The sequence below is a fragment of the Candoia aspera genome, chromosome 14 (assembly GCF_035149785.1).
Source record: "Candoia aspera isolate rCanAsp1 chromosome 14, rCanAsp1.hap2, whole genome shotgun sequence".
NCBI classification, from domain to species: domain Eukaryota; kingdom Metazoa; phylum Chordata; class Lepidosauria; order Squamata; family Boidae; genus Candoia; species Candoia aspera.
The window spans coordinates 11,030,483-11,055,936 of NC_086166.1; the positions used below are offsets into that span (position 1 = coordinate 11,030,483).

The following is a 25,454-nucleotide window of genomic DNA, read 5'->3' on the forward strand; positions in this document are numbered from 1 at the left end:
TTGGGGAAAAGACCGTGTGGTCAAGGTCTGATTTCTGAGTAAGCCTTTTTCTAGGAAGGTGCAGTATGGCTTCATTCCCACGCCTTGATGACACGAAGGTGGGGAGAGACCTCGGAAGTGGAACGTGGCCCTTCCAAGTCTCAGCTGAGCCACACAGTTGCTTCTCTGGGACCACTTTTCCAAGTCAGATTCTTCATCGCTCCTTCCTCTTAGTAGCATGGAAATAGTTTACAGCCCCAATTCAGCTATGCATCGAGGGAGCGATGCATCTACGCTGACCCACATCAGGGCCAAGAGAACGTTCACAAGACGTCTAAACCTTTCCTTTCAGGCTGCAGCCCTAATACACACACACACACACTTTTCCCCCCACGGGTACTATATATTTTGGGAGACCATTCAAAGTTTCTATCTTGGGTCTAACAGCAGCTGGATTATAGCACAGGAGTGAGAAAGATGAAACATCAAGACAGAATTTTCCCAGGCAGTGCAGTTCCAGTTTCTCCCACCTTCTCCATGGCTGTTTCAGATTATGAACAGCAATCAGGCAATAAATCCACACATTGCCCATCTCTCCTTTTGCCTAAGGAAAATGTCACAAGCACAGCTGGTATGTAAGAATGGGGTCTTGGAACACACAGAGTAGACACCTTTTCTCTTCTGATTACAGGTAGTCCTCACTTAACAACCACAATAGGGACAGAAAAACTGGTTGTTCAGCAGTACGGTTGTTAAGTGAGTCACCGTGTGACTGGACCTAATTTTACAACCATTTTATGACAGTTGTTAAGTGAATCACAGGTTGTTAAGTGAATCGCCACAGTCGTTAAGCAAATCTAGCTTCCCCAGTGGACATTTTTTGCCGGAAACCGGCAAAGAAGTTCGCAAATCCCAGTCACGTGACTGCAAGACACTGCAACTGGTTGTCAATGTGAGCCAACTGCTAAGTGCCCGAATTGCAATCATGTGACTGCGGGGGTAGTGCGACATTTTGTGACAGTTGTAAGTGCGAGCATAGGTCTTAAAGCACTTTTTCTTCGGACCACTGTTAAACAAACGGTCATTAAGCGAGGACTACTTGTAGTCTCTTAAGATGGTTTCCTTGGGCTTCTTGTGATCTGCAAGTGTACTAAAAAGCACTCAAACTGGATCTGAGAGCAATGCTCAGGGTTCCTGGCTCACGCTTACGTGCTAATAACCTTCTGCCAGGAAGGCAAATGCACTTTGCAGCAACTGACAGCCACCCAGCCAGAACACTGTAAAAAGGAGAAACACACAAATCTGGCACTAGGACAGACTTGGCACTGTTACAACGATGTTGGTAGCGGGGCAGCCTCTGTGCCACTGGCCATGCAACATGGGGCAGATGGGAACGGAGGTCCAAATACCCGATGGGCGGAAAATGTAGTTTGAAGCACACCAAGACTGCACGTAGCATCTGTTGGGAACACCTAAAACTGAACCAGAGAGAGCTGATCTCCAGGTTAAAAACTCTTCCTGCTTAGTGACCAACTTCAATCAGATTCAGTAAGTAGGAGCTGCCTCAGAGTGAAAAAAACAAGAAGAAATCTGGAAGATAGGTTTCTGTACCGCTACGTTTTTGCTGGGTCTCATCCCCAAAACTACTAGACCTTCACACATGCTAGAGGTTTACCTGTTTCAGTCCTATTTCTGTGGGTCTCTTGCACAGACATGAAAAACATCTAGCAAACGACCTAAATCTGATTTCGTATCTAGTTTGCATGGAGTTGAGAGAGGCCCTTCCTTATCTCTCCCAGCCAGTTTGGTCTAGTGCTTAAGGTGCTGGGCTAGAAACCGGGAGCCTGGGAGTTCTAGTCCCGCCTTGGGCATGAAAGCCAGCTGGGTGACCTTGGGCCAGTCCCTCTCTCTCGGCCTGACTTGGTGCAATGCAGACTAGCCTCCTCATGGTGCACCCTGGGCAACGTGACTTGTCACGGCTAAATAGTCCACACATCTGGCCACTGGGCCTCACAAGGATTTCCCAGCAAGAAAAAGCAGCATGAACACCCAACTGCTATGCCATATGATTAAAAAAAAAATCTCCCCTCTCTCAATCTCCTAATACACCCCACGGCCTCCTGTTCTCCATCTGGCTAATAACAGTTAATGGTCCACTGGAAGACGCCCACAGTCAGATGCACAAAGACCAAACGCCCAGTGAACCTGCATGATACCATCACAGACCTGGAGGTGTCATTTTACCTAGGAGAAAGGAAAGAGGAGCTACTGAAGCCACTTTCTCCATTGCACAAGCTGTCCGAGGAGAAGTCCCCCTCATTCCCTTCTCCGTAGTCCTCAAAATGCTCCTCTCCGCTGATTACGGTGACAATCGAGTGGCTGTTGACATCGGTGGTCAAGGACAAGTCATGAGGGTGAGATCTGCCGGAGAAAAAGAAGCATCAAAGCATCAAGAGAGGGCTGTCATGAGTACGGATGGTGAGCAGGAGGAGGCCCCTATCCAGGGGGGAAAACGCATGCGTAGTTTAGAGGCTTTGAGCTGCCATTCAAAGAAACCCAGAACAGACCCACCTTGAGTTTTGGGGTTTATCTGTCTGGGTTTTCCCACGCTTCTTCAGTTTGGTAGGATTTTCTGTCTACAATAGCAGTTAAATAAAACACTGGAGACTTTCTCCTCGTCTCGGCGTGGTCTTTGCTTAGCCAGGACAAGGGCCTCAAGAAGACAGCACCCAGCAAATCATCACATTGTCGTGATGTGACAGGAGGGGGCTCAGGCTGGCTGTGTAATTCCACCACCAGAGGCAACACTGAAAACAGCTTTTCACAGCCTAACAACCTACAGACAGGCCAGGAGTGGAGCTCTCCAGATCCCCAGATTCAGTCCCAATTCATCTAGAAGGAACCCATTGGAGAAGACTGTTCTGGAGCAATCTGTGACTCAACGTGCAGGAACAGTCTCACATGGGAAGCAGTGCTGAATACCAACATCTACAGGAAGCAGCTCAGCAACAACCAACAAAGGCATGAAAGCTTGTTAAAAGAGAAATACGGACAGCGCAGTGCATCTGATGCGGCCAGAACCCGATGCTCAGAGGCAGGACATTTCTTTTGGATTCAGAAGTTCTTGGTTCCCACGCTCAGCATTTTCTTTCAAAAGAGGGAGGAAGCTCCAGAGATATACCGCAAGCTTGCAGAATTTGTGTGCCATCCCACACTGCAACATCATGTGGACTGAATTCCCCTAGCTTTCATATATGTTTTATTATATCTTAGAGTGAAATGAATTTTAAGCAGTTCACCTCATAACTACAGTAATATTTTGCAGGCAGCATATCTGCTGAACATGGCACAAAGCCTTGGGTTTGATTCCCAGTATTTCTACTTTAAAGGGACTTAAGGATAAATAGTGGAGCAGCCTGTCTTCCTGGTGCCAGTCAGAGGAGGCAACCCTGGGCTATAGGAGAAAACTAGATATATGCTAAACACCCCATCTCCAGAAATGTCTGTCTCTTTCTCTGGACCATAGTGATCTAGTCATTCAGGGCTAGGCTGGGCTGGGCTGGGCTGGGCTGGGATTCGGAGGGTGTTCAGTAATTTTCTAGAAATAAATCTTCTGGAATAACAAGTAGTTTGTGATATTTTGGATATGCAAAACAGCAAATTTTGCCCAGCACCTGGGGAAGAAAAAGACTTCCTTCTTAAGGATTGAGAGATCAAACTAAACCATCAGTTTATTGACTAAATCACAACTGGTTGGTTTCACACATCACACTAAGCCTTAAGTCACTATCTGCAAATTTCCATTGCTGATTCATTCTGTATGCTAAGCCCAAATAATTTGGCATTAGATGCTGGGTGAAGCCAGCTGATGTATTTTAGGTTCAGGATAAGTCTTCTGTAGAATCACAGAACTGTAGTGTTGGAAAACACCACATGGATCATCCAATCCAACCCTCTGCAATGTGCAGAAAATTCAGTTAAACCATCCACAAGATATGGATGTCATACTCTTCTTCAAAAGCTCCAGAGAGGGAGAACCCATCTCTTCTATAAGTAGACTGCTCCATGGTGGAACAGATCTTACCATGAAGAAGTTTTTCTTTATCATGAAGAAGTTTTTCTTTATATTTAAACAAAATATAGGTAGTTGCAACTTATATCTATTATTTCTGGTCCTAGTTTCTGTGGCCAAGGAAAACAGTTCTTGGCCATCTTCCCTGCAGCTTCCCTTTATGTTCTTCAACATGGCTATCGTGTCTCTCCTAAGTCTTGAACTCTCACAGAAAGTTTGCCAGCATCATTTCCGGTGACTGTTGTCTCCTCTTCCTGTTAAATCAAGGACAGCATAAACTGCTACTGTACCTTTCCAGAAGCACAGAACATGGTTGCTTGATCATGTATGAACATCAGATGATGTACACCAGAGCTAGGACATGGCTGTCTATTAATACTCAGACATGGATTCCATCTTTGAATGGATCCAGCTTAAGAAAATTTGTCCCAAACAGATCCAACTAATGTACTTTTTAAAAGGTCTGAAAGTATTAAAAATGTTAACAGCGAAATTAACACACAAGGTCAGAATGGAGATGTTATTCACTTTAGATTCACAAATTGGCAGTTTGCTAACAGGAAAATCTCCAGCTCAGCATGTTTCCATCATTACCCCTCTACTGCTATTTCTCCAATGTATCGCCTTCGGATGTGTGTTGCCAATAAGTCTCTATTTCTGTAGTGAGGCAAAAAACGTATTCGTACATTTTGCCCTTTTCCCTTGAAAAACTTTGCCAAGTGAATATCCTTCCGATACCGAATATCCTTCCAATTTCACTACTGTACATTGCCTATGTTTCCAACTGTTGTAGAAAAAAAAAATAGATGCAAGCATTATTATTTTGACCTTTGAGGGGATGGTATTTTAACACACTGGGGCAGCCTGGGTTGGGTTTTGACTTAGAAATAGCACTACAACATGTGTGACCAAGATCAAAATAAACCAGGCACAAGTAAGCGAGAAACCAGAACCCATCGTTTCTGATTTGTGTGTGTGTTTGTTTAGCCCATCCTGCTCATTGAGGAGAACAGCAAATTCTTCACCAGCTCAGTCCATCTGGGAAGTCAAAGGACAGTACTGCACAAGTCAAGCTAACTCAATTCTATGCCAGGAAAATGATTGTTCACTTTGTAAGGACACTCTGGGGATAAAGGAGGCATTTTGCATAGTAGAATCAACTCTAGATTTGGAAGAAAACTTTTCCAAAAGATTTTCTACTTCAAATTAAGAATTAAAAACCTCCACTTCAAACTCTACGCATGAGGCTGTTTAGCCCTGAGCTTTACTCCATTCAAAAACAGGAAACTACATTATCAGCAAAGGATCGTTACCCTGCCGTGGTGCTGGAGCTTGAGCACCTCAATGACGCCATGAGCTAAACTCTGAAGGGCCACCCAAGACGGGAAGGTCATGACAGAGAGGTCAGACTAAATGTGATCCCTGGGGAAGGTAATGGCAACCCACCCCAGTATTCTTGCCGTGAAAACTAAATGGATCAGTACAACCAGCGATATGTCGGTATACCATCGGAAGATGAGACCCCCAGGTCGGAAGATGGTCAAAATGCTACTGGGGAGGAACAGAGGATGAGTTCAACTAGCCCCAGACGTGATGACACAGCTAGCTCAAAGCCGAAAGGACGGTTAGCGGCCGACGGTGCCGGTGGTGAACGGCGAATCCGATGTTCTAAGGATCAACACGCCATTGGAACCTGGAATGTAAGATCTATGAGCCAGGGCCAATTGGATGTGGTTATGGGTGAGATGTCAAGATTAAAGATAGACATTTTGGGCGTCAGTGAACTGAAATGGACTGGAATGGGCCACTTCACATCAAATGACCACCAGATCTACTACTGTGGACAAGAGGACCACAGAAGAAATGGAGTAGCCTTCATAATTAATAGCAAAGTGGCTAAAGCAATGCTTGGATACAATCCAAAAAACGACAGAATGATCTCAATTCGAATTCAGGGCAAGCCATCTAACATCACAGTGATCCAAATATACGCCCCAACCACAGATGCTGAAGAAGCTGAAGTAGATCAGTTCTATGAGGATCTGCAGCACCTACTGGACAACACACCTAAAAGAGATGTTATTTTCATCACAGGAGACTGGAATGCTAAGGTGGGCAGTCAAATGACACCTGGAATTACAGGTAAGTATGGCCTGGGAGAACAAAACGAAGCAGGACACAGGCTGATAGAATTTTGCCAAGACAACTCACTCTGCATAACAAACACTCTCTTCCAACAACCTAAGAGACGGCTTTATACATGGACTTCACCAGATGGACAACACCGAAATCAGATTGACTACATCCTTTGCAGCCAAAGGTGGCGGACATCTGTACAGTCGGTAAAAACAAGGCCTGGAGCTGACTGTAGTTCAGATCACGAACTTCTTCTTGCACAATTTAGGATCAGACTAAAGAGATTAGGGAAGACCCACAGATCAGCTAGATATGAGCTCACTAATATTCCTAAGGAATATGCAGTGGAGGTGAAGAATCGATTTAAGGGACTGGACTTAGTAGATAGGGTCCCGGAAGAACTCTGGAGAGAAGTTCGTAACATTGTTCAGGAGGCGGCAACAAAATACAGCCCAAAGAAAGAGAAAACCAAGAAGGCAAAATGGCTGTCTGCTGAGACACTAGAAGTAGCCCAAGAAAGAAGGAAAGCAAAAGGCAACAGTGATAGGGGGAGATATGCCCAATTAAATGCAAAATTCCAGAGGTTAACCAGAAGAGATAAGGAATTATTTTTAAACAAGCAATGCGCGGAAGTGGAAGACGACAATAGAATAGGAAGGACAAGAGACCTCTTCCAGAAAATTAGAAACATTGGAGGTAAATTCCAGGCAAAAATGGGTATGATCAAAAACAAAGATGGCAAGGACCTCACAGAAGAAGAAGAGATCAAGAAAAGGTGGCAAGAATATACAGAAGACCTGTATAGGAAGAATAACAATATCGGGGATAGCTTTGACGGTGTGGTCAGTGAGCTAGAGCCAGACATCCTGAAGAGTGAGGTTGAATGGGCCTTAAGAAGCATTGCTAATAACAAGGCAGCAGGAGACGGCATCCCAGCTGAACTGTTCAAAATCTTGCAAGATGATGCTGTCAAGGTAATGCATGCTATATGCCAGCAAATTTGGAAAACACAAGAATGGCCATCAGATTGAAAAAAATCAGCTTATATCCCCATACCAAAAAAGGGAAACACTAAAGAACGTTCAAACTATCAAACAGTGGCACTCATTTCACATGCCAGTAAGGTAATGCTCAAGATCCTGCAAGGTAGACTTCAGCAATTCATGGAGCGAGAATTGCCAGATGTACAAGCTGGGTTTAGAAAAGGCAGAGGAACTAGGGACCAAATTGCCAATATCCACTGGATAATGGAAAAAGCCAGGGAGTTTCAGAAAAACATCTATTTCTGTTTTATTGACTATTCTAAAGCCTTTGACTGTGTGGACCATAACAAATTGTGGCAAGTTCTTAGCGGTATGGGGATGCCAAGTCATCTTGTCTGCCTCCTGAAGAATCTGTATAACGACCAAGTAGCAACAGTAAGAACAGACCACGGAACAACGGACTGGTTTAAGATTGGGAAAGGAGTACGGCAGGGCTGTATACTCTCACCCTACCTATTCAACTTGTACGCAGAACACATCATGCGACATGCTGGGCTTGAGGAATCCAAGGCTGGAGTTAAAATCGCTGGAAGAAACATTAACAATCTCAGATGTGCAGATGATACTACTTTGGTGGCTGAAAGCGAAGAGGAACTGAGGAGCCTTATGATGAAGGTGAAAGAAGAAAGTGCAAAAGCTGGCTTGCAGCTAAACCTCAAAAAAACCAAGATTATGGCAACCAGCTTGATTGATAACTGGCAAATAGAGGGAGAAAATGTGGAAGCAGTGAAAGACTTTGTATTTCTAGGTGCAAAGATTACTGCAGATGCTGACTGCAGTCAGGAAATCAGAAGACGCTTAATCCTTGGGAGAAGAGCAATGACCAATCTCGATCAAATAGTTAAGAGCAGAGACATCACACTGACAACAAAGGTCTGCATAGTTAAAGCAATGGTGTTCCCCATAGTAACATATGGCTGCGAGAGCTGGACCATAAGGAAGGCTGAGAGAAGGAAGATCGATGCTTTTGAACTGTGGTGTTGGAGGAAAATTCTGAGAGTGCCTTGGACTGCAAGGAGATCAAACCAGTCCATCCTCCAGGAAATAAAGCCAGACTGCTCACTTGAGGGAATATTAAAGGCAAAACTGAAGTACTTTGGCCACATAATGAGAAGACAGGACACCCTGGAGAAGATGCTGATGCTGGGGAGAGTGGAGGGCAAAAGGAAGAGGGGCCAACCAAGGGCAAGGTGGATGGATGATATTCTAGAGGTGACGGACTCGTCCCTGGGGGAGCTGGGGGTGTTGACGACCAACAGGAAGCTCTGGGATGGGCTGGTCCATGAAGTCAGAAAGAGTCAGAAGCGACTGAAGGAATAAACAACAAGGTGCTAATGTCTGCATTATTTTTGCATTAACAGACAAAAATGGCTTTGTTATCCTCCGGAAATATGGGGAATGAGACTCCAACATCTTCCCATTCTCACAATGCTGATGAAAAGCTCCATCCAGCAGTGATAAGATCCTCACCCAAAGATACAGATAAAAACAAACAAATAAAACTTTTTCCAAATAAAATGTAGAGTAAACTGAAAACCCCATATCGCATAATATTGCTATCTGTGGTTTAGGAGAGGAGAGAGAGAATTAATGTTCTTTAAAAAAAAAAACTTGGGTGAATCTGCTTTATGGTATATTAAGTTTCCAGTGTATATTCTACTGCACATTTGGCATATAAGTAATGGCCTTCAACAACAACAACAACAACAACAGAAAAGAATAATATTTGCACATGTGGCAATTCCCAGGGGCAGCAGAATCAATGGAAAAGAACTGGAAAAAATTGCAGAATATAGAGATCCAACAATCAACACTGGTAGAGAATGGAAACAATATTGCAAAGACATCTCTAAAGTTATTGGTGCATTTGTTGTTGTTTATTCGTTTAGTCGCTTCCGACTCTTCATGACTTCATGGACCAGCCCATGCCAGAGCTTCCTGTCAGTCGTCAACACCCCCAGCTCCCCCACAGACGAGTCCGTCACCTCTAGAATATCATCCATCCACCTTGCCCTTGGTCGGCCCCTCTTCCTTTTGCCCTCCTCTCCCTAGCATCAGCATCTTCTCCAGGGTGTCCTGTCTTCTCATTATGTGGCCATTATTGTGTGGCCATTATGTGGCCATTATTATATGGCCATTCTCATTATTGGTGCATTAGGTGGAATAATAAACAGATTAAAGAAATGTTTACAAGAATTCTATCAACCATGAATTTACCAAAACAAAAACAAAACACCACCTTACTGGGCATGTATTATACCTTACAATGTTACTTGGATAGCTCCAATTTGTAGATTCCTAGCTGGAAATCAGATTTCCATAGAACACCAATAAAAAATGTTTGCTTGTTCTTTGTAGTGTGTTCATTAATGAATAAAGACATCATCATTATTGTTTTGGAGCAACTGCTTCTTCTAAGTCAAACCTATTTGACTACACAATAATCAGAAATATGCCTATATTGTAATGTAGGAAGTGTTACTTGTTGATCCAGAAAGGCAGATTAAATTTGATTGGACAGAGAGAGGGAACGTATGTTCCTGCTTCAGCAAGGATTCCTGACTCATCAAAGGAAATTTAATGTAACTGCCAAAAGAGGAGTTATCAGGAAACCTTCCATGGACATCAACAAACAAAAGAATTTCTGATCATAAGCAAAAAAAGTTTAAGGAAGGAAGAAATGGTCAAGACAAAGTGGGTGAGTAAGGAAAGACTGTAGGAAACAAAATGGATAATAAAACCTAGGAGATCTGGGGATGAGACATTTCTGAAGCTCGGGGTCACAGACTGCAGAACTTGGCTGGCTCAGAATGAGATCAGTTATGAAAGAACTTCTTTCAGAGCTTCAGAGATCCACCTACGTCAGGAATGCCCCCTCAGAAAAAAAATAATCTGTAGATGATACTGGAAGTCACTTGCCTCTTCTCTTGTGCAAATTCCTTTCCAGCTGAGAAGTGGGATACCACCCCAACAAGTTGAAGTGGGAGGAGGAAGAGAGCACTGGGAAGGGGAAATGAGCCAATAAAGGAAATGATCAGATGGACCACCTTGTTCTCCTTTGGAGTCCATCCACACCCTCTCCCCAGAGGAATTACGCAGATCCCCACGGTGGCCTCATCCATTCGGTAACTGCAAGTCAGGATCATCCAGATGTATCCATTCCATCCAACAGACTCAGTCAGCTGGCTGGATTTCAGTCCTGCACAAACTCGATTGTCCCAAGGAGAACTCAACTTGAGTTGATCAGGACTTAAGTGACTGATCTGTTGACTCACAGGAGAACTGTGGTGATTGATCCTCATCATCACCATCAAGAGGGTGGAGAATAAGTACAGTATTCCCTCCTAATTTGGCATCTAACGTTAGAATGCTGCCTGCTGTCTACGGAGCTTGGAAGGGGTGGTGGGATATCTCCAACCTGGGCATCGCAGAAACAGCGTGCCTGAGCAGATTGTGAACTTCAGAGCCAAATGGGGGAACTGCTGTCTTGCACAAATGCCTTTCCAGCTAAGAAGTGGGGGGGGGGGGGGAATACACACCACAGAACTGAAGTGGGGCTTCAACGGAGGCCCACATCAAAGCCACCAGCTATGCCACAGATCAGCTCTTCTTCTACAATGCCACTATCCCTGGAGGATGGCCTTCCACCAACTCTTTTTCAAGAAAAATTTCATCCTTCCCTGCATTGCTGATGGCAGATAGCCACAGTCCAGACCTTCAAGACTGAAAGCCAGTTGACTTTTATTTTATATTCTTTATTTACCAGGGCTTAGAGGCCACTCCAGTCCAAAGGTGGCTTACTCTCTCCTCTTTCAGGATGAAGGTGAGAAAGGAAAAATAAATAAGACCTCTTAGCCATTTCAACCGAAGCTGCCAAGGGCTTCAGCACCCAATGAAAACCCAACGCCATCCGATCAGTCCCCTTCCCAGGGCTTTCTTACATGGCCAGGTTTTCTGAAAAACCATTGCAAAGAAGGGGGCTGCCACAGGGAAAGTTCACCCACTACAGGAAAACAAATATATCCTTGCAAAAAATGTCTTGTAACAGGCTGCAAGAATGCTTAGTACCTTGCTAAGTCTGTTGCCCATAGCTACAAGGGACAGCTAAAATACAAGTCTGTCTTTAGGAACTCGTCCAGACTAAAAGATATTCACAGGTAGCTTCGACAGTATTCATAAGGATCAGAAGCATTATTTGGGGTCTGCGGTTCCTGCAAAACACACTGCCCTGAACCCCCAGGCCAGAGGCTGCTCCCCATGGGATGCTGATCCACCAGTCCCAACAACCCAGTTCAACATCCCAAGGACTATAAATCTCCCCACCATGGTGGTTCCTGGCAGTCCACAGCCTCCTGGCTCCATGCAGCCAATTGGGAGGGAGGGAGGGGAGAAAATAAATAAGTTCTACTTCACGACTAGGAAGACATACACCTTGCCGCCTTGAGATACACTCCTGCCAGCACTTCGCTTCTCTCCCTGTTCTGACGGTGTCAGCCTTACCAGGTGGACCAGACAGGAAACACAACCAGATGAGCTAATTCTACTTTATTGTGAAGCTGCACTGACAGAATCTTGCAAGTCTGAAATTACAATCCTCCCCCGCTGTCTCCTTTACAGCCCAATACACCAGGGAGGGTCTCTTCTGAGCCTCTTTCTCCACCCGCTATCCAGCTGCAGGCTATGCTGTCTCTTATCTGACTGTTCCCTAAGCAGCATCTCTTGGCCCAAGTCTCCCAAGGTCTTCTCCACATACCATTACACATTATCACCCCTCTGCTAGAGCTGTCTAGCACATCACAACTCATACACATATGGAAATGCAAGGGACCATTGGGGGTTATCTGGTTTACCCCATGAGGCAAACATCAATCTTGCAAGTCTGAAAGTACAATTCTCCGGCCCCCACAAGACTCCTTTACAGCCCAAGAACTAGGGAGGGTCCCTTCTGAACCTCTTGCCCTTTCCATTATCCAGCTGAGGGCTATGCTGTCTCTTATCTGACCGTTCCCTTGGCAGCATCTCTTCGCCCCATCTCCTAAGGTCATTCCTGCATGCCATTACAGACGCATTTTGATTGCATGTGCACACCCCCCCCCAGTTTATATACTTTTATTGCAAGTTTTAAAAACAAGAGTAAAAACGAATACAATCTAAAATAGGGTAAGAGAGAAAAAAGGAGGAGGAGGAAATAAAAGAGAAAGCTAAAGTGCAAAAAGAAAAGGAAAGGAAAAGGAAAAAAGGTAGCAGAAAAATAGAAAAGAAAAAAGATCTAAAGAAGTGGCTTCTGATCTTCTTTACAGCAGTTGTTAAGTACAATTGTAGATTTACCTCTTTCTCTAAGTTACATTGTGACTCTCTTCTTTCTAGAATCCATCCTACCTCATCGTCAAAACCATAGATCATAAGTTCGTTTTTTCTGTTTTATGCAAAAAGTCCACAAGGGGTTCTCTCAGTGCAGCCATGCAGGGATGGCGGTTTTCTCCTTGCGTTGGAAAAACAATGATGCTTTGCGCTGTGGGGTCTTGCAAGGACCAGAGACACTCAAGGCCAAAAGCAGCTGCAGCTGTTTTCCCCTCCCAATCTCAGCTTTCCTAAGGCCAAACACAGCTGCCCACCCCCCAGAAAAGCATCTGTACATCCAGGCCAGGGAGCCCAAGGCCCCGTCTTCCCAAGAGGAGGGCTAGAACAGACCCAGGCTGGCTGGCTCTTGGCAAGAAAAAGGCTTCCCAGTTCAAAGCCGATTATGGGCTGAGCAAGCTGAGCAAAGGAATCAGCAGCAACTTAATCCTGCTGGGCCTCCAATAAGGAAAGAGCCGCTGTGCTTCTGGAGCCTTCTCTGGCTCCTTGAAGGCCAGCCGGCCGGCCAGGGTGGGGTGGGGTGGGGCAGTAAAGGGGTGGGTGACAAGCAGGCAGATGCAGGATCGAGGCCACCTTCAGTTATGGAAGTTGCTTGAGGAACTTTGGACCAGTCCCTGTTTCTCCACCCAGCCTAGCTCACAGGCTTGTTGTGTGGGGAAATGGGGGGAAGAGCGAGATGTAAATCTGATAAATTTATAAATATAAAATCCATCATGCTTTCTGATATACTCCTCAGAGAGTCAATGTGGTGTAGTGGTCAAGGTGTTGGAAGGAGTGGAGCCACCCTGTGTCGGCCTCCAGGGTAAACCAAACAGGAACCATGACCAGATGAACTAATTCTACTTTCTCGTAAAGCTACATTGACAGAATCTTGCAAGTCTGAAAGTACAAATCTCCTGCTGTCTCCTTTACAGCCTGAGAAACTAGGGAGGGTCCTTCTGAGCCTCTTGCCCCACCCGCTATCCAGCTGCGGGCTAAGCTTTCTTTTACCTGCCCGTTCCCTAGGCAGCGTCTCTTGGTCCAGTCTCCCAAGGTCTTTCCTACATACCATTACACCCAGGTTGAAGTTGCTCCTCAGCCATGGAAGCTCCTTGAGGGACTCTGCACCAGTCTCTCCCTCTCAGGCCAGCCCACCTCACCAGATTGTTGTTGTGGGGCAAAAGGGGAAGATGGAGAGGTCAGTACGCTAGCCTGAGCTCCTGAAGGAAAGGCAGGATACACAACTAGCCAACAAGCAAGAGGAGATGTGGTTTCACAGCAAATCTACGAAAGGTCCCAGTTTGATCTCCACTTGGGACAGAGTAGGAGAAACTCCTGTCTGAAACCCTAGATAGAGAACATCTGAGTTCATGCACCATGCTACATTAAGCATTAGTGTGGCTTGTTTGGCTTTGGTTTAACCCATTTTATGAACCCAATCTTTGCGGACTGAAAGTCCTGGCTTATGGCTTCAGGCAACTTTTGAACTAGGCCACCATGGGTTGTTCAACATAGGATGACTCAAAACAAATAAGGTCTTCACATGATGCATGAACCTAGCCAGTGGACTAAACTCGGTTCTGATGGTTCTTTGTCAGGAAAGCTTGGCCCCCTCCCCCTCCATCAGTGGTATGAACCTTCTTTCTCTGCCCTTGGATTGGGCCCCCTCCAAAGCCAGTTGTGGGGTGGAGGAGGAAAAAAGAAAGAAAGAATGCCTACCCATTCTCCGTTTCCTCCGACTCCATGAATTCCGAATGCACCGTGGAATCGACGGCGCTGTCCGTTTCAACTTCGTCGTGCATCTCATGATGGACCAGCGTGCTGGTGTCCTCGTCCGTGAAGGTCTCGCACTCGCTGTAGGTGCTCTCTGAGCCCATATATGCACTGTCGGTTACCTCATTGGCCTACGGCGGGCAAATAAAACGGGCAGATGAAAAGCAGGCGTGACCCACAGAAGTCGCCCCAGTCCCCAGGGAGAAACGGATAGGAGAGAATCATGAATCCTGGTGCAACAGCTCATCCTGCCTAATAAGGGCTCTGGAAAATTATTTCTGCAATGCTTTCTTTACACAGACTTAGCTTACGTCAGTCAAAGGCTGAACATACTTCAGGATGCTTCAATTTCACAGGCCGCTCTCAAATGGAGCAATCGCACCCAATGCCAAGGGTATCAGAGAAACGCAGTATTTTTTTAAAAAGCACTATGGAGATATACCTTCCTTTTTTCAGTAGCAGATATAACAGCTAACAACTAAAAAGGTCTTAAGTACATTCAATTGGAAGAACAGATATTTCCTTTCCGTGTAAAGGTGTGAACCATGTGGCCCTGCCCTTAATTCTGTCCCAAATGGCTGTTTCTCTGTTGCCAACAGAAACGGACAAACGGCTCTCGGCTCCCAGCTGATGGGTGTCCTAGAGCAAATGGGCAGGATTCCTCAGAGCTACTAAATCTACTGGGTTTGTAATCAAGTAGAGCAAAAATGATGGGGGAGGAAGAGGCAGCTGCAGCCAGAGAATTGGGGCAAGAAGCGGGAACAGGATACTTTCAGCCCTTCAACGTAGGCCAGGTCAGGAAACAGACATCATAAGAACTTCTGGGACTGTATTGTTATAGGGTACAATAACAGAATCTTGAATGTCTGATTCTCTCTCCCCCTCCCTCTTAGACCAAAGAGAATCAAGGAAGGACAATCTTGAGTTTCCTTCTCAACCCCTCCTGTCTTTCTGGGCTAAGCTGACATTTTCCTAACAGCCACCACTTACCTTCTTCCAGGCTATCTACGTACTCCACAGATATTGATGACAAACTTACACCAAGCGCAACAGAGGAAGATTAGATGAGTCTTTAACGTGAGGCACATCACACACAGCAATAACTGGTCTGCTTGCTTGTGCCAGGTATGAACCCAGCATCTCTGGCTTATGCAACATGCCATGATCAACAAGACGGTGGCTGAGAGAGATTCATGAACCAGGTTTAGTGTTCTACACTTTTCATGCACTGACCTATTAGAACAAAATGTTTGTCTGATCTTTGTTGGATAATTTGGGATTGTCCAGGACCGAGAGATCCTTCTCAAGTTGGGCAGTTTTGTCTGTTGTGTGCCCCAATGCACAGGCAACCTGCAAACCTTTATAACTGCATCGCTTAGAGATCCACGATGGAAATCAGGAATATTAAATTTTAAAAAATTATTTTAATTGCTGTGAAAAAGCAACTTGGAGGCATTTCTTCCCAATACTGCAGAAACAATCTCTGGAGAAGAGTCTTATATTAAGAGGAAACATTTTATCATGCTTGGTGTACATGCAAAAAAGCTAGAAAATTCTGGACTCAAATACATATACTAATTCAGAAGATTTTAAAGACTAATATACAACTGAAACCAGAGGCTTTTCTTTTGGGACTGATCGATAAACTGTTAGAAAAGACATGGAACTTTGTTTTTGTACATGATAACTGCAGCAAGATTATCATATGCATAAAGATGGAAAGATTCAGCATTACCCACAATGGAGGAATGGATGGTGAAGATGATGGAACTTGCCGAGATGGCCAAATTGATGTCTTTAATCAGAGAAAAGGCATTATCAAAGTTTATTGCTGACTGGAAACCCCTTACAGACTTTTTGTGTGAAACAAAAAAAAAAATGAGCTTATGATATATGGTTTAATGATTTAAAAAAATAGATTATAGACAAAATGAAAGTTAAGTTGTAACCATAGAGTAAGAGGTAAATTTATACTTCTAACTGCTGTAAAGAAAATCAGAAGCTACTTCTTTATCTATTTTTTTCTTTCTTTCCCTCCATACTTTTGGCTTTCTCTTTTTCTTTCTTTTCTTTCTTCTTTTCTTTCTTCTAAAGGTTAGTTTCTGTTAGTTTTTATCATTATTAAAAAAACATTAATCTGTTCAATGGTGTCCGATTCTTGGAGACTGCCTGGACAAGTCCCTGCAGTTTTCTTGGCAAGGTTTTTCAGAAGTGGTTGCCATTGCCTGCTTCCCAGGGCTGAGAGAGAGGGACTGGCCCCAGGTCACCCAGCTGGCTTTGTGCCCAAGGCGGGACTAGAATTCAGAGTCTCCTGGTTTCTAGCCTGGTGCCTTAGCCTCTACACCAGTGTTTCTCAACCTTGGCAACTTTAAGATGTGTGGACTTCAACTCCCAGAATTCCCCAGTTCTGGGAGTTGAAGTCCACACATCTTAAAGTTGCTAAGGTTGAGAAACGCTGCTGCACACCGAACTGGCTCATAACAGCAACAACAATGCCCCTGCAGTTTTCTTAGCAAGATTTTTGGAAGTGGTTGGCCCTTGCCTTCTTCCAAGGGCTGAAAGAGAGGAACTGGCTCAAGGTCACCCAACTGACTTCATGCCCAGAGTGGGACTGGAACTCACAGTCTCCCAGTTTCTAGCCTGGTGCCTTAATCACTACACCAAAGTGGCTCTCTATAAAATCTTAATAAAGTTATATTTTTAAAAAAAAGAGAGAAAAGGCTTATATTCCATTGTGCCCCAATAGGAATGACGAACACTTGCAAATGGCTTTTGAAGGACCCTAAGGAGAAAACCAAGATAACCAAAGCAAACATCCTTATCAAGTTCAGAGGACTGTTGTTTTAAAAATAAAGCAGAAAAGTCTACTTAAAGGTTAGCAGGACATACACCACTCACTTTGCAGCCAATGTTTACCAATTTGAAGTCATGTGCTAAACGGTCCAAGGGGGGGTAGGAATCCAATAAGTAACAGATATCAGTTCAGATTTGCATTTTTCATAGGGATTTCTAGCAACTGATTCCGAAATCAGATACAGAGGTACAGAACAGGATCAGAACCCTATGACAGATTCCAGTAACTTGTAATACCCTAATGCATCTGTCTGTTTAAACATTATTCCTGAAAGCTAATTCAACCCTCAAGATTTTAGGGCATCTCCAAGAGAAAAGAGGTTTCATAACAAGAGAGAAGCTATGGAGAATTCGTTTAACATATATATGGTCCTTTTTCTCTATCCCAAAATACCCCGAATGGCTTTGGTTCTATCACCCCTTAGTCCATATGCTGGCAACCAACTGAAATTTCACCAAGGGTAGATTCTCAGAGAGCCAAAATTGTACCAGGTGGGTATAGAAAGACACAGCATGCATGCTTGGAGGAAAATGTCAACATTTGCAGAAATATATAGAACGTGATAGAGCAAACTGTAAATAAAAAACCACTGTCTGCAGATGGTTGTACAGGTAGTCCTCGCTTAACCGCCACAATTGGGACCAGAATTTCAGTTGCTAAGTGAAGCAGTCATTAAGCAAATCTGAGATGATTTTATTACCTTTTTTGCAGTGGTTAAGTGAATCACTGTCATCATTAAGCAAACCATGTGGTCGTTAAGTGACAGGAAATAGGACCAGATAAACTAATTCTACTTTATTGTAAAGCTACATTGACAGAAGCTTGCAAGCCTGAAAGTAGAAATCTCCCACCTTCTACTTTACAGCCCAAGAAACTAGGGAGGGTCCCTTCTGAGCCTCTTGCCCCACCCACTATTCAGTTGCAGGCTGTGCCACCTCTTCTCTGACCGTTTCCTTGGCAGCATCTCTTTGCCCCATCTCCCAAGGTCTTTCTCACATACCATTACACTTGGTGAGTACCCCAAGAAAATCCCCAGCTAGACTAAGAAATCAAAACACATCCCAGAAGAAGTCAAGGACAAAGCACTTCTGAACTTTTGCTCAGAAAATTCACTCCATGGATGTATCCATAAAGTCACCTAGAGTTGAAAGACTGCCTCTTTCTTTTCCAACAGATTAAACTTCATGCCAGGAGGAAGTGGATGACTGATGCACCTCACTTAGATATCCACTACAGGTAGTCCTTGCTTAATGACCACAATTGGGACTGGAATTTTGGTTGCTAAGCAAAGCAGTCATTAAGCAAACCCAACCCGATTTTATAACCTTTTTTGCACTGGTCATTAAGCAAATCACCTTGGTTGTTAAGTGAACCACTTGGTCTAAGCGAATCACGCAGTTCCCCATTGATTTTGCTTGCCAGAAACTGGCTGGGAAGGTCAAAAATGGCAATCATGTGACCACAGGATGCTACGACAGTCATAAATGTGAACCAGTTGCCAGGTGCCCAAGTCGTGATCACGTGACCACGGGGATGCTGCAGTGGTCATAAGTGTGAGCATCAGTTGTAAGTCGTTTTTTCCAGCACCGTTGTAATTCTGAACCCTCACTAAATGAATGGTCATTAAGTGAGGACTACCTAAAAGCAAAATCAGAGTTCTAGGAACGGCTGGAGAGGGGATTAAACTGTTGCCTAGCTAGCTAACACACCTTTGCCCGGGGCTGCGTTTACAACTCCAGGAAAACCAGCTGGTTTCCAGGGCAGCTGCTTCACGCCCTTTGCAGATTCCTCAGCAAAGGAAGTTTTTGTATTACCAACACTCCTGACTCAACACATTTTGGCCTTTCCGATAAATCCTTTTTACCAGCAACTGCAGGATTGTTGAACAAATGCCTGGGTTTAAAACAAGCTGAGGGGAGAGAAGCAGGATGTGGAGAGCCCTATTCTGGCTTCGCAGCAGTCTAGTGATAAAAGAAATGATCCCAACAAGAAAAAGGAAACTGGTTCCAAAGGTGACACTTAGCTGTGCATTCGTTGCAATCTTTCGCCCCGAATGTGAGGAAAGAACCGGGTTGCAGTGGAAATCTGAGAAGAGCATTTCTATGCTTGCAAGCATTCTGCTATTACCTTTATGGTTTACATTTCATTAAAGGACATATTAAATATACTTCATATTTAAAGATGCTACATTTTAAGGACTTGCCCTTTAAGTCATCAGGACTCATTTTGCGGACCACTGGTTGAAGTCCATCACTCTAGCCCAGGGTTCCTCAACCTCGGCAACTTTAAGACGTGTGGACTTCAACTCCCAGAATTCCCCAGCCAGCCATGCTGGCTGGGGAATTCTGGGAGTTGAAGTCCACACGTCTTAAAGTTGCCGAGGTTGAGGAACACTGCTCTAGCAAATGCACTGAGGTCACTATGGGGAAAAAAATCCAATCTAACACATGCATCTGCCCATGGAGATGATTGTGTAAAAATGCACGCTTGTAAGAGGCACTCCCATCAGGAAGCTGCAGTGAGGGAGAAAACGCTAGACCCCTACCACCCCCTTGCCCTGCAATTTGAACCTTTTCCTTGGCCCAGCATTTCCGAGAAAAAGAAAAGGCAGGCAAAAAAGACACGCCGGCCCAAAAAGAGGCAAAAAAGGAAAAATAAAGCACAAGAGGATCAGCAGGGAATTTACAAACGTCAGGGAACGAGGTTACCGCGTTCCGTGCCTCAGCAACTGGGTTTTAAATAACTGAGCATACGATACCCTTTTACAAAGCACAAATCATTGCTAAAGCCCAATACGTGGATCTCGACGGCAATCACCAGCGCAGAGTCAATCGTAACGCAAGATTAAGCGTGATTGCAATTTGAACTCAGTGTCTGCTTTTTATAGGAGGTTCCAGGCACAGCCCTTTACCCGGATCTTCCACCAAGCAGAAAAATACTTTATAGACCATGACGCGCCAGACAGGCACATGCAGCTGTCGATTTCTCCCCATTTCCTTCTCTTCTGCTGAGCCCTGGGCATCCGGGAGCCATGGATCAGGGGCGGGGGGGGGGGGGGATGAAAACTCCTGCTTCTCCACAGAGTGAGAAAAAAAGAAAGAAGAACCTCCTGAAAGATCAGGAAGCACTTTTCAAACCAAAATGTCCTAACAGTCAGGAACCACGCTGAGACGAGGAGTAGGTCTCTAGGGTTTATTACTGCTACATTAAACAGAATCCTAACAAACTGAAGAAGCGTGGGAAAAACCCAGACAGATAAACCCTGAAAGTTAAGGCGGGTCTGATCTGTGTCTCTCTGAATGGCTGCTTAATTCCTCAGTACTACGCCTGCGTTTTCCCACCTGGATAGAGGCCCCCTCCTGCTCGCCATCAGTACTCATGACACAAAATGCAATCCGGCCGGATCGAAGATGAGCACCCTCTTCACCCAACCGCCGACCGATCCAACAGAGGACAAGGGGCAGACGTTCGACAGCTTTCCAGTCTAAACCAGGGTCTGCTCCTCACGAGCTGGCTAGCTCATCTTACGTACAGAGTAGCCAACCCGGGGTCCTGCTGCCCCGGCCTTGGGGATGATGGGGTTTGTAATCCTACCCGGTTGGCAGGCTCAAGGGGAGTCTGGGTGAAAATAAAGCAGCCGCCATCTGTCTCCCGCATGGCTAAGCAGCGCTCTGCGTTTATTCTGCTTTTCTTGACCAAGTCTATCGTCGGCAGCATTTTATGGAAGTCACCCAAACCGAATCCCTGCTGAGAAGGTTACAGTTTAAGCCCAGCAGGTCATTTTTGTGCTTCTTGTGTAGAATACAGGAGCTGTGAGAACATTGCTGGGTCTCGTTCCTTCAGGATGGGACCTCAGGTTCCAGGACCAGCATCTGCTCCGATTCCCTGCACGCCTTCCAAAGGTGTGTTCCCTGCAAAGGCGTGTTCCTTGCACACCTTCCAAAGCACCCCCAACTCAACCCTTACCCCACCTGTCCTTGCTGCCATCCCAAAGCAGATGCAAATATTCACAGAGGGCCCCCCCTCCTCTCTCCAACGTTAAGGCTGTGGCCCTTTGGAACAGCAGTCTGAATAACCTTGTAAGTGCTCTCTTTTACCCATCCCCTCAGTAACCCAGTGTTAAACAAATTCAACCTTTAGTTCCTTATGTGATTGTGGAGTGCTGTGATGTTCTCAGCTCTTCCTAACTGCTGCAACACTGAACAACAACACAGTAGAAGCAATCCAGCAAAGATGAGCCCAAGGCCATGTTTTTGGCTAAATTTTAATGGGGTCTGCTTTGGGCTCTATTCTACTGTAACCCTCAAGTTCTCAGGAACCAAGAATACTCATAAGACACCTTACTACACCCTGTGCAGAAGCCCACCCATGGCCAGTTATTCCAACGAGCGATGGCTTTGTGCAAGGCATGAATCTCATCAGAACACACACAACTCGAAAGCCAACTTAGACAACTCATCCCTGGAATAAAAGCATTAAGTCATCTAATGACTCAACGAGCTGATTTTATTTCTCCAAATTCAAGCCTGTATCAGGAAGAAGTTACATGCTTTGCTCCCTCTGTTTCTTCAGTTCCTCTCAAGGGGCCTATCTTCACCTAGACAATGGCTCTAAAGACATACACACACCCCGCTTCTAACATCTGATAAGCTTTCAACATTCAGCGGTGCAAGAGAAGAAACCTGATGAAGCTGCACCTTGCCTGATAAATACAAAGATCCGTCTGTCCAGCAAGAACAGCTGGCAACATTTCGATTTTTAAAAACCAAGATACCAAAAATGGCACGCAGCAGAATACAAGCTATCGGGGTCCCCCTACTCCCAGGTACATTCAGGCAACATTCTTCTTATGTCAAGGAGAATATTCCTAATCTTACAGATTAGCCCTTCCAAAGCTACTATAAGGTGGAGTTCTCACAACACGCTTGATTACTGAATCAATCCTTCACACAACACCTTCAGCCACCCACCCAAATCCTAACCAAGCTTCACACTCACCAAGCTGAGCATGTCGTACACAGGGAGCACCAACTCTTTAAATAACCTGCTTGAGCAAGTCACATAAGCCCGGTCAAAAGTGCTGATTTCTTGTTCGGCCCTGCATATTTTACCCAAATACGCGTCCACGTAGCAGAGCACTTTTCCTGACCTCAACAGGATCCACGGTGTGTTAATTCTCCAGCTTTTTCAAACCAATAATTTACCTCGACTGCGTGTGCCAAGCTTGCATTTCCCACCGAACCTGTTTCTCCGTTGAATGGAGAGTCAACCCTTCTTTTTCCCCCTTTTCCCACACCAGCTCTGTATAAGCAGGAACGCAAGCCATAACGAGTGTCATGAGTGCCGTTGAGCTAAAGTAATCAGCGCAATGGCACTCATGACAATGACAAGGAAATAGGTGAAGGGGTACAAGTTAAGTAGCCATCAACCCACAACGACTAACGGCTAACAAACAATAGATAAACGGATCACGGAGCCACCCAAGCCATCAGCAGCAATACCACGGGGATCGCCCAGCTGAAAGCAATCAGCAGAAGAATGAAAACCTGAGGATGGGCGATCCTGGAAACCCTCAACCAATGGCAGGGCAACGCATGGGACAAAGGGGGGTGACGTCACCGAGAGCGAGGGGGCGCTGACCGGCGCGGGGTATTTAAACCCCGCACCGGCGCGCTCCTGTCACTCTCAGCTTTTTTCTAACAACGTTGTACCTATCCTGAAATAAACCAGAGCCTGCTTTGCAACCCAGTGTCTGAACGTTATTCAGAGGTAGGCAGCGCATGACATAAAGCTGAGAGTCATAAACTCAGCCTCGCCGAGCCCCACCGGACGACAACGAGCCGCGGGAGGAGTAGACGGCGAGAAGACCAGCAAGATGAGGCCGGAACGGCGCGGGCAAGGAGGGCGAGCCGCGCGGCAAGAGACAGAGGAGGACCGACCGAGGCCAGAGGCACCGCGGACTCCCGGAGCCATGGACGCCCACCCCACCCGACCCGAGCCTCAGCTCCAACCCCAAGGGGAGATGGCGACGGAGGCAACCCGACCGCGGGAGGGAGCAGCACGACTTCCGAAACCAGCGGAGGACCCCGCGCCCCACATCGCACCCCAGCAACGGGTGTGGAGCGACAGCCCCACGGTGCTCGACACGGAGGAGGACGACGGAGACACCCATCAGACGGAGGAGGAAGCGGACCCGCGGCGGAGGGACGATGAACCCCCCCCCCCGAGGACGCGCCAACGGAACCGGCCCCAGCGGCGGTGCGGGCTGTGGACGAGGAGGCACGAGCTGAACTCGCGGCCATGCGGGCTCAGCTGACGGAACTCCGGACCATGCTCCAGGCGCTTATGCCCCCCGCGCCACCCAATGACGTCCCCGCACAAGCCTACACCCCGAGCGAAGCACCGAACCCACACGAGCCAGCGGAGAGCCAGCAGACGGCACAGGCGGCCGACACCACATCCCGGGAAGCGAGAGGCGGGGCCGCGCAAAACGCCCGGGCCCCAAAGGACTTCCCCATCTTCTTCGATGGGACCCCCTCAAAACTCTCGTTTTTCGTCACCAACGCTAGGGAGTTCATGGGGAGGCACGGACACTCCTATGACTCCGAGGCCGACAAGATCGGCGCCGTGGCGATCAAACTCCAAGACAGGGCGGCGGACTGGTACGTCCAACTGTACGAGTCCAGCTCCCCCGCCCTCGCCACCTTCCCTGCTTTCATCAACGAGATGAAAAACTATTTCGAAGACCCCCTAGCTAAAGTACGGGCGAAAAGCGCACTCCAGAGACTTAAACAGGGCGCACGCACGGTCCCTGACTACGCCCTGGAGTTCAAAGCCCTCGCGGGAAAGGTCTGCGACTGGTCTGAGACCACCCTGCTGGAAATCTTCAAAAAGGGGCTCAACCGCGACGTTCTCCAATGGGCCCTCTACCGCGACGACCCAGAAACGTTACACGGGTGGATCCACCTCGCGGGGAAAGCCGAACACGCGCACCGCACCTTCCTTATGACAACCACGGAAGACACAAACTACGTCGGGAAAAAGGTACCCGCACCACACGGGGGGATGGCCGGCCCCATATACCCAAAAAAGAAGTTCAACCGGGAGCCCTGCGGGAGGTGTGGCAAATTAGGGCACAAGACGGCGGACTGCTTCGCCAACCGACCGCCGACCAGCGCGCCCAAGCCCGCCCCGAAAATTAGCCCCAAACCACCCAACCCGGGGCCGCCCCCTCACCGCCGAATGACCGTGGCCACAGCGACACCGGAAGAGGGCTGGGACGCTTACTGGGGAGAAGAGGACAATACCGACCCCGACCAGCCGGCGGGAAATGCTCCCCGCTTGCCCTGAAACGCGTGGCGAGGCAGGCGGCGGGACAGCAACGCGAACCACCTCAACGAAACGACAAAAGCTCCGTAATATTGGCAGCAATTCAACTCTCTGCCGGCAACGGAGCCACCACGGCCGCGGCACTAGTGGACTCGGGGTGCTCAAAAAACCTTATCCACCCCGACCTAGTCGCCAAACTCGAACTCCGCTGCTTCCCCCTCCCCACGCCGCTGGCATTCCACCAGCTGGACGGCTCCACAGCGGGGGGGAAACCAGCCACGCTACAAACCGAGCCGGTCACCCTGCAAATGGGCACTCACACCGAGCGCACATCGTTCGTAGTCACGCCCATCGGACGGCCCATTGCAGTCCTGGGGATGCCATGGCTCGCGAAAAACAACCCGCGGATCAACTGGGCGACCCGCACCTTCACATTCGGCGACGGCGAGTATCGAGCACCAGTACCAGCTGGCAAAAGCAACCCCACGGTAGGACGAGCGGAGGCGACCACACAAGACAACGCCGCTACCACTGCAGACCTACCGGAACAATACGCCGACTTCTCCGAGGTCTTCGGAGAAGCAGAGGCAGACCAACTACCCCCCCACCGCAAGACGGATTGCCGAATCGACCTACTGCCCGACGTCCCCCTACCTAGACCAAAGATCTATTCGATGACCCCGAAGGAGATGGCAACCCTCCGGGAGTTCATCGATAAAAACCTAGACAGGGGATTTATAGAGCCAGCATGCTCTCCGGTCGGAGCCCCCGTCCTATTCCGGGAGAAGAAAGACGGGACCCTACGGCTCTGTACCGACTACCGGGGCCTAAACGCGGCTTCCCTGTCCAACAAATACCCCTTACCCCTGGTGAAGGACATGCTCGCCCACCTGTCCACGGGCAAAGTCTTTTCCAAATTGGACCTGCGCGA

General features: G+C 46.9%; 1 protein-coding gene across 4 annotated transcripts in view; it reads right to left on the reverse strand.

The window, feature by feature from the left end:
- RAB11FIP3 (RAB11 family interacting protein 3) overlaps nucleotides 1–25,454 on the reverse strand; it is a 98,287-nt gene that overhangs the window by 19,047 nt on the left and 53,786 nt on the right. For 3 of the 4 annotated variants that reach the window (XM_063315132.1, XM_063315130.1, XM_063315133.1), the window contains exons 4-5: nucleotides 14,287–14,471; nucleotides 2,224–2,400 (exon numbers count right to left, since the gene is read on the reverse strand). In XM_063315132.1, the coding sequence (XP_063171202.1) occupies nucleotides 2,224–2,400; nucleotides 14,287–14,471 (362 nt within the window). Of the gene's footprint in view, nucleotides 1–2,223; nucleotides 2,401–14,286; nucleotides 14,472–25,454 lie in introns of those variants that run through there. The other variant, XM_063315134.1, reaches the window with a different exon arrangement.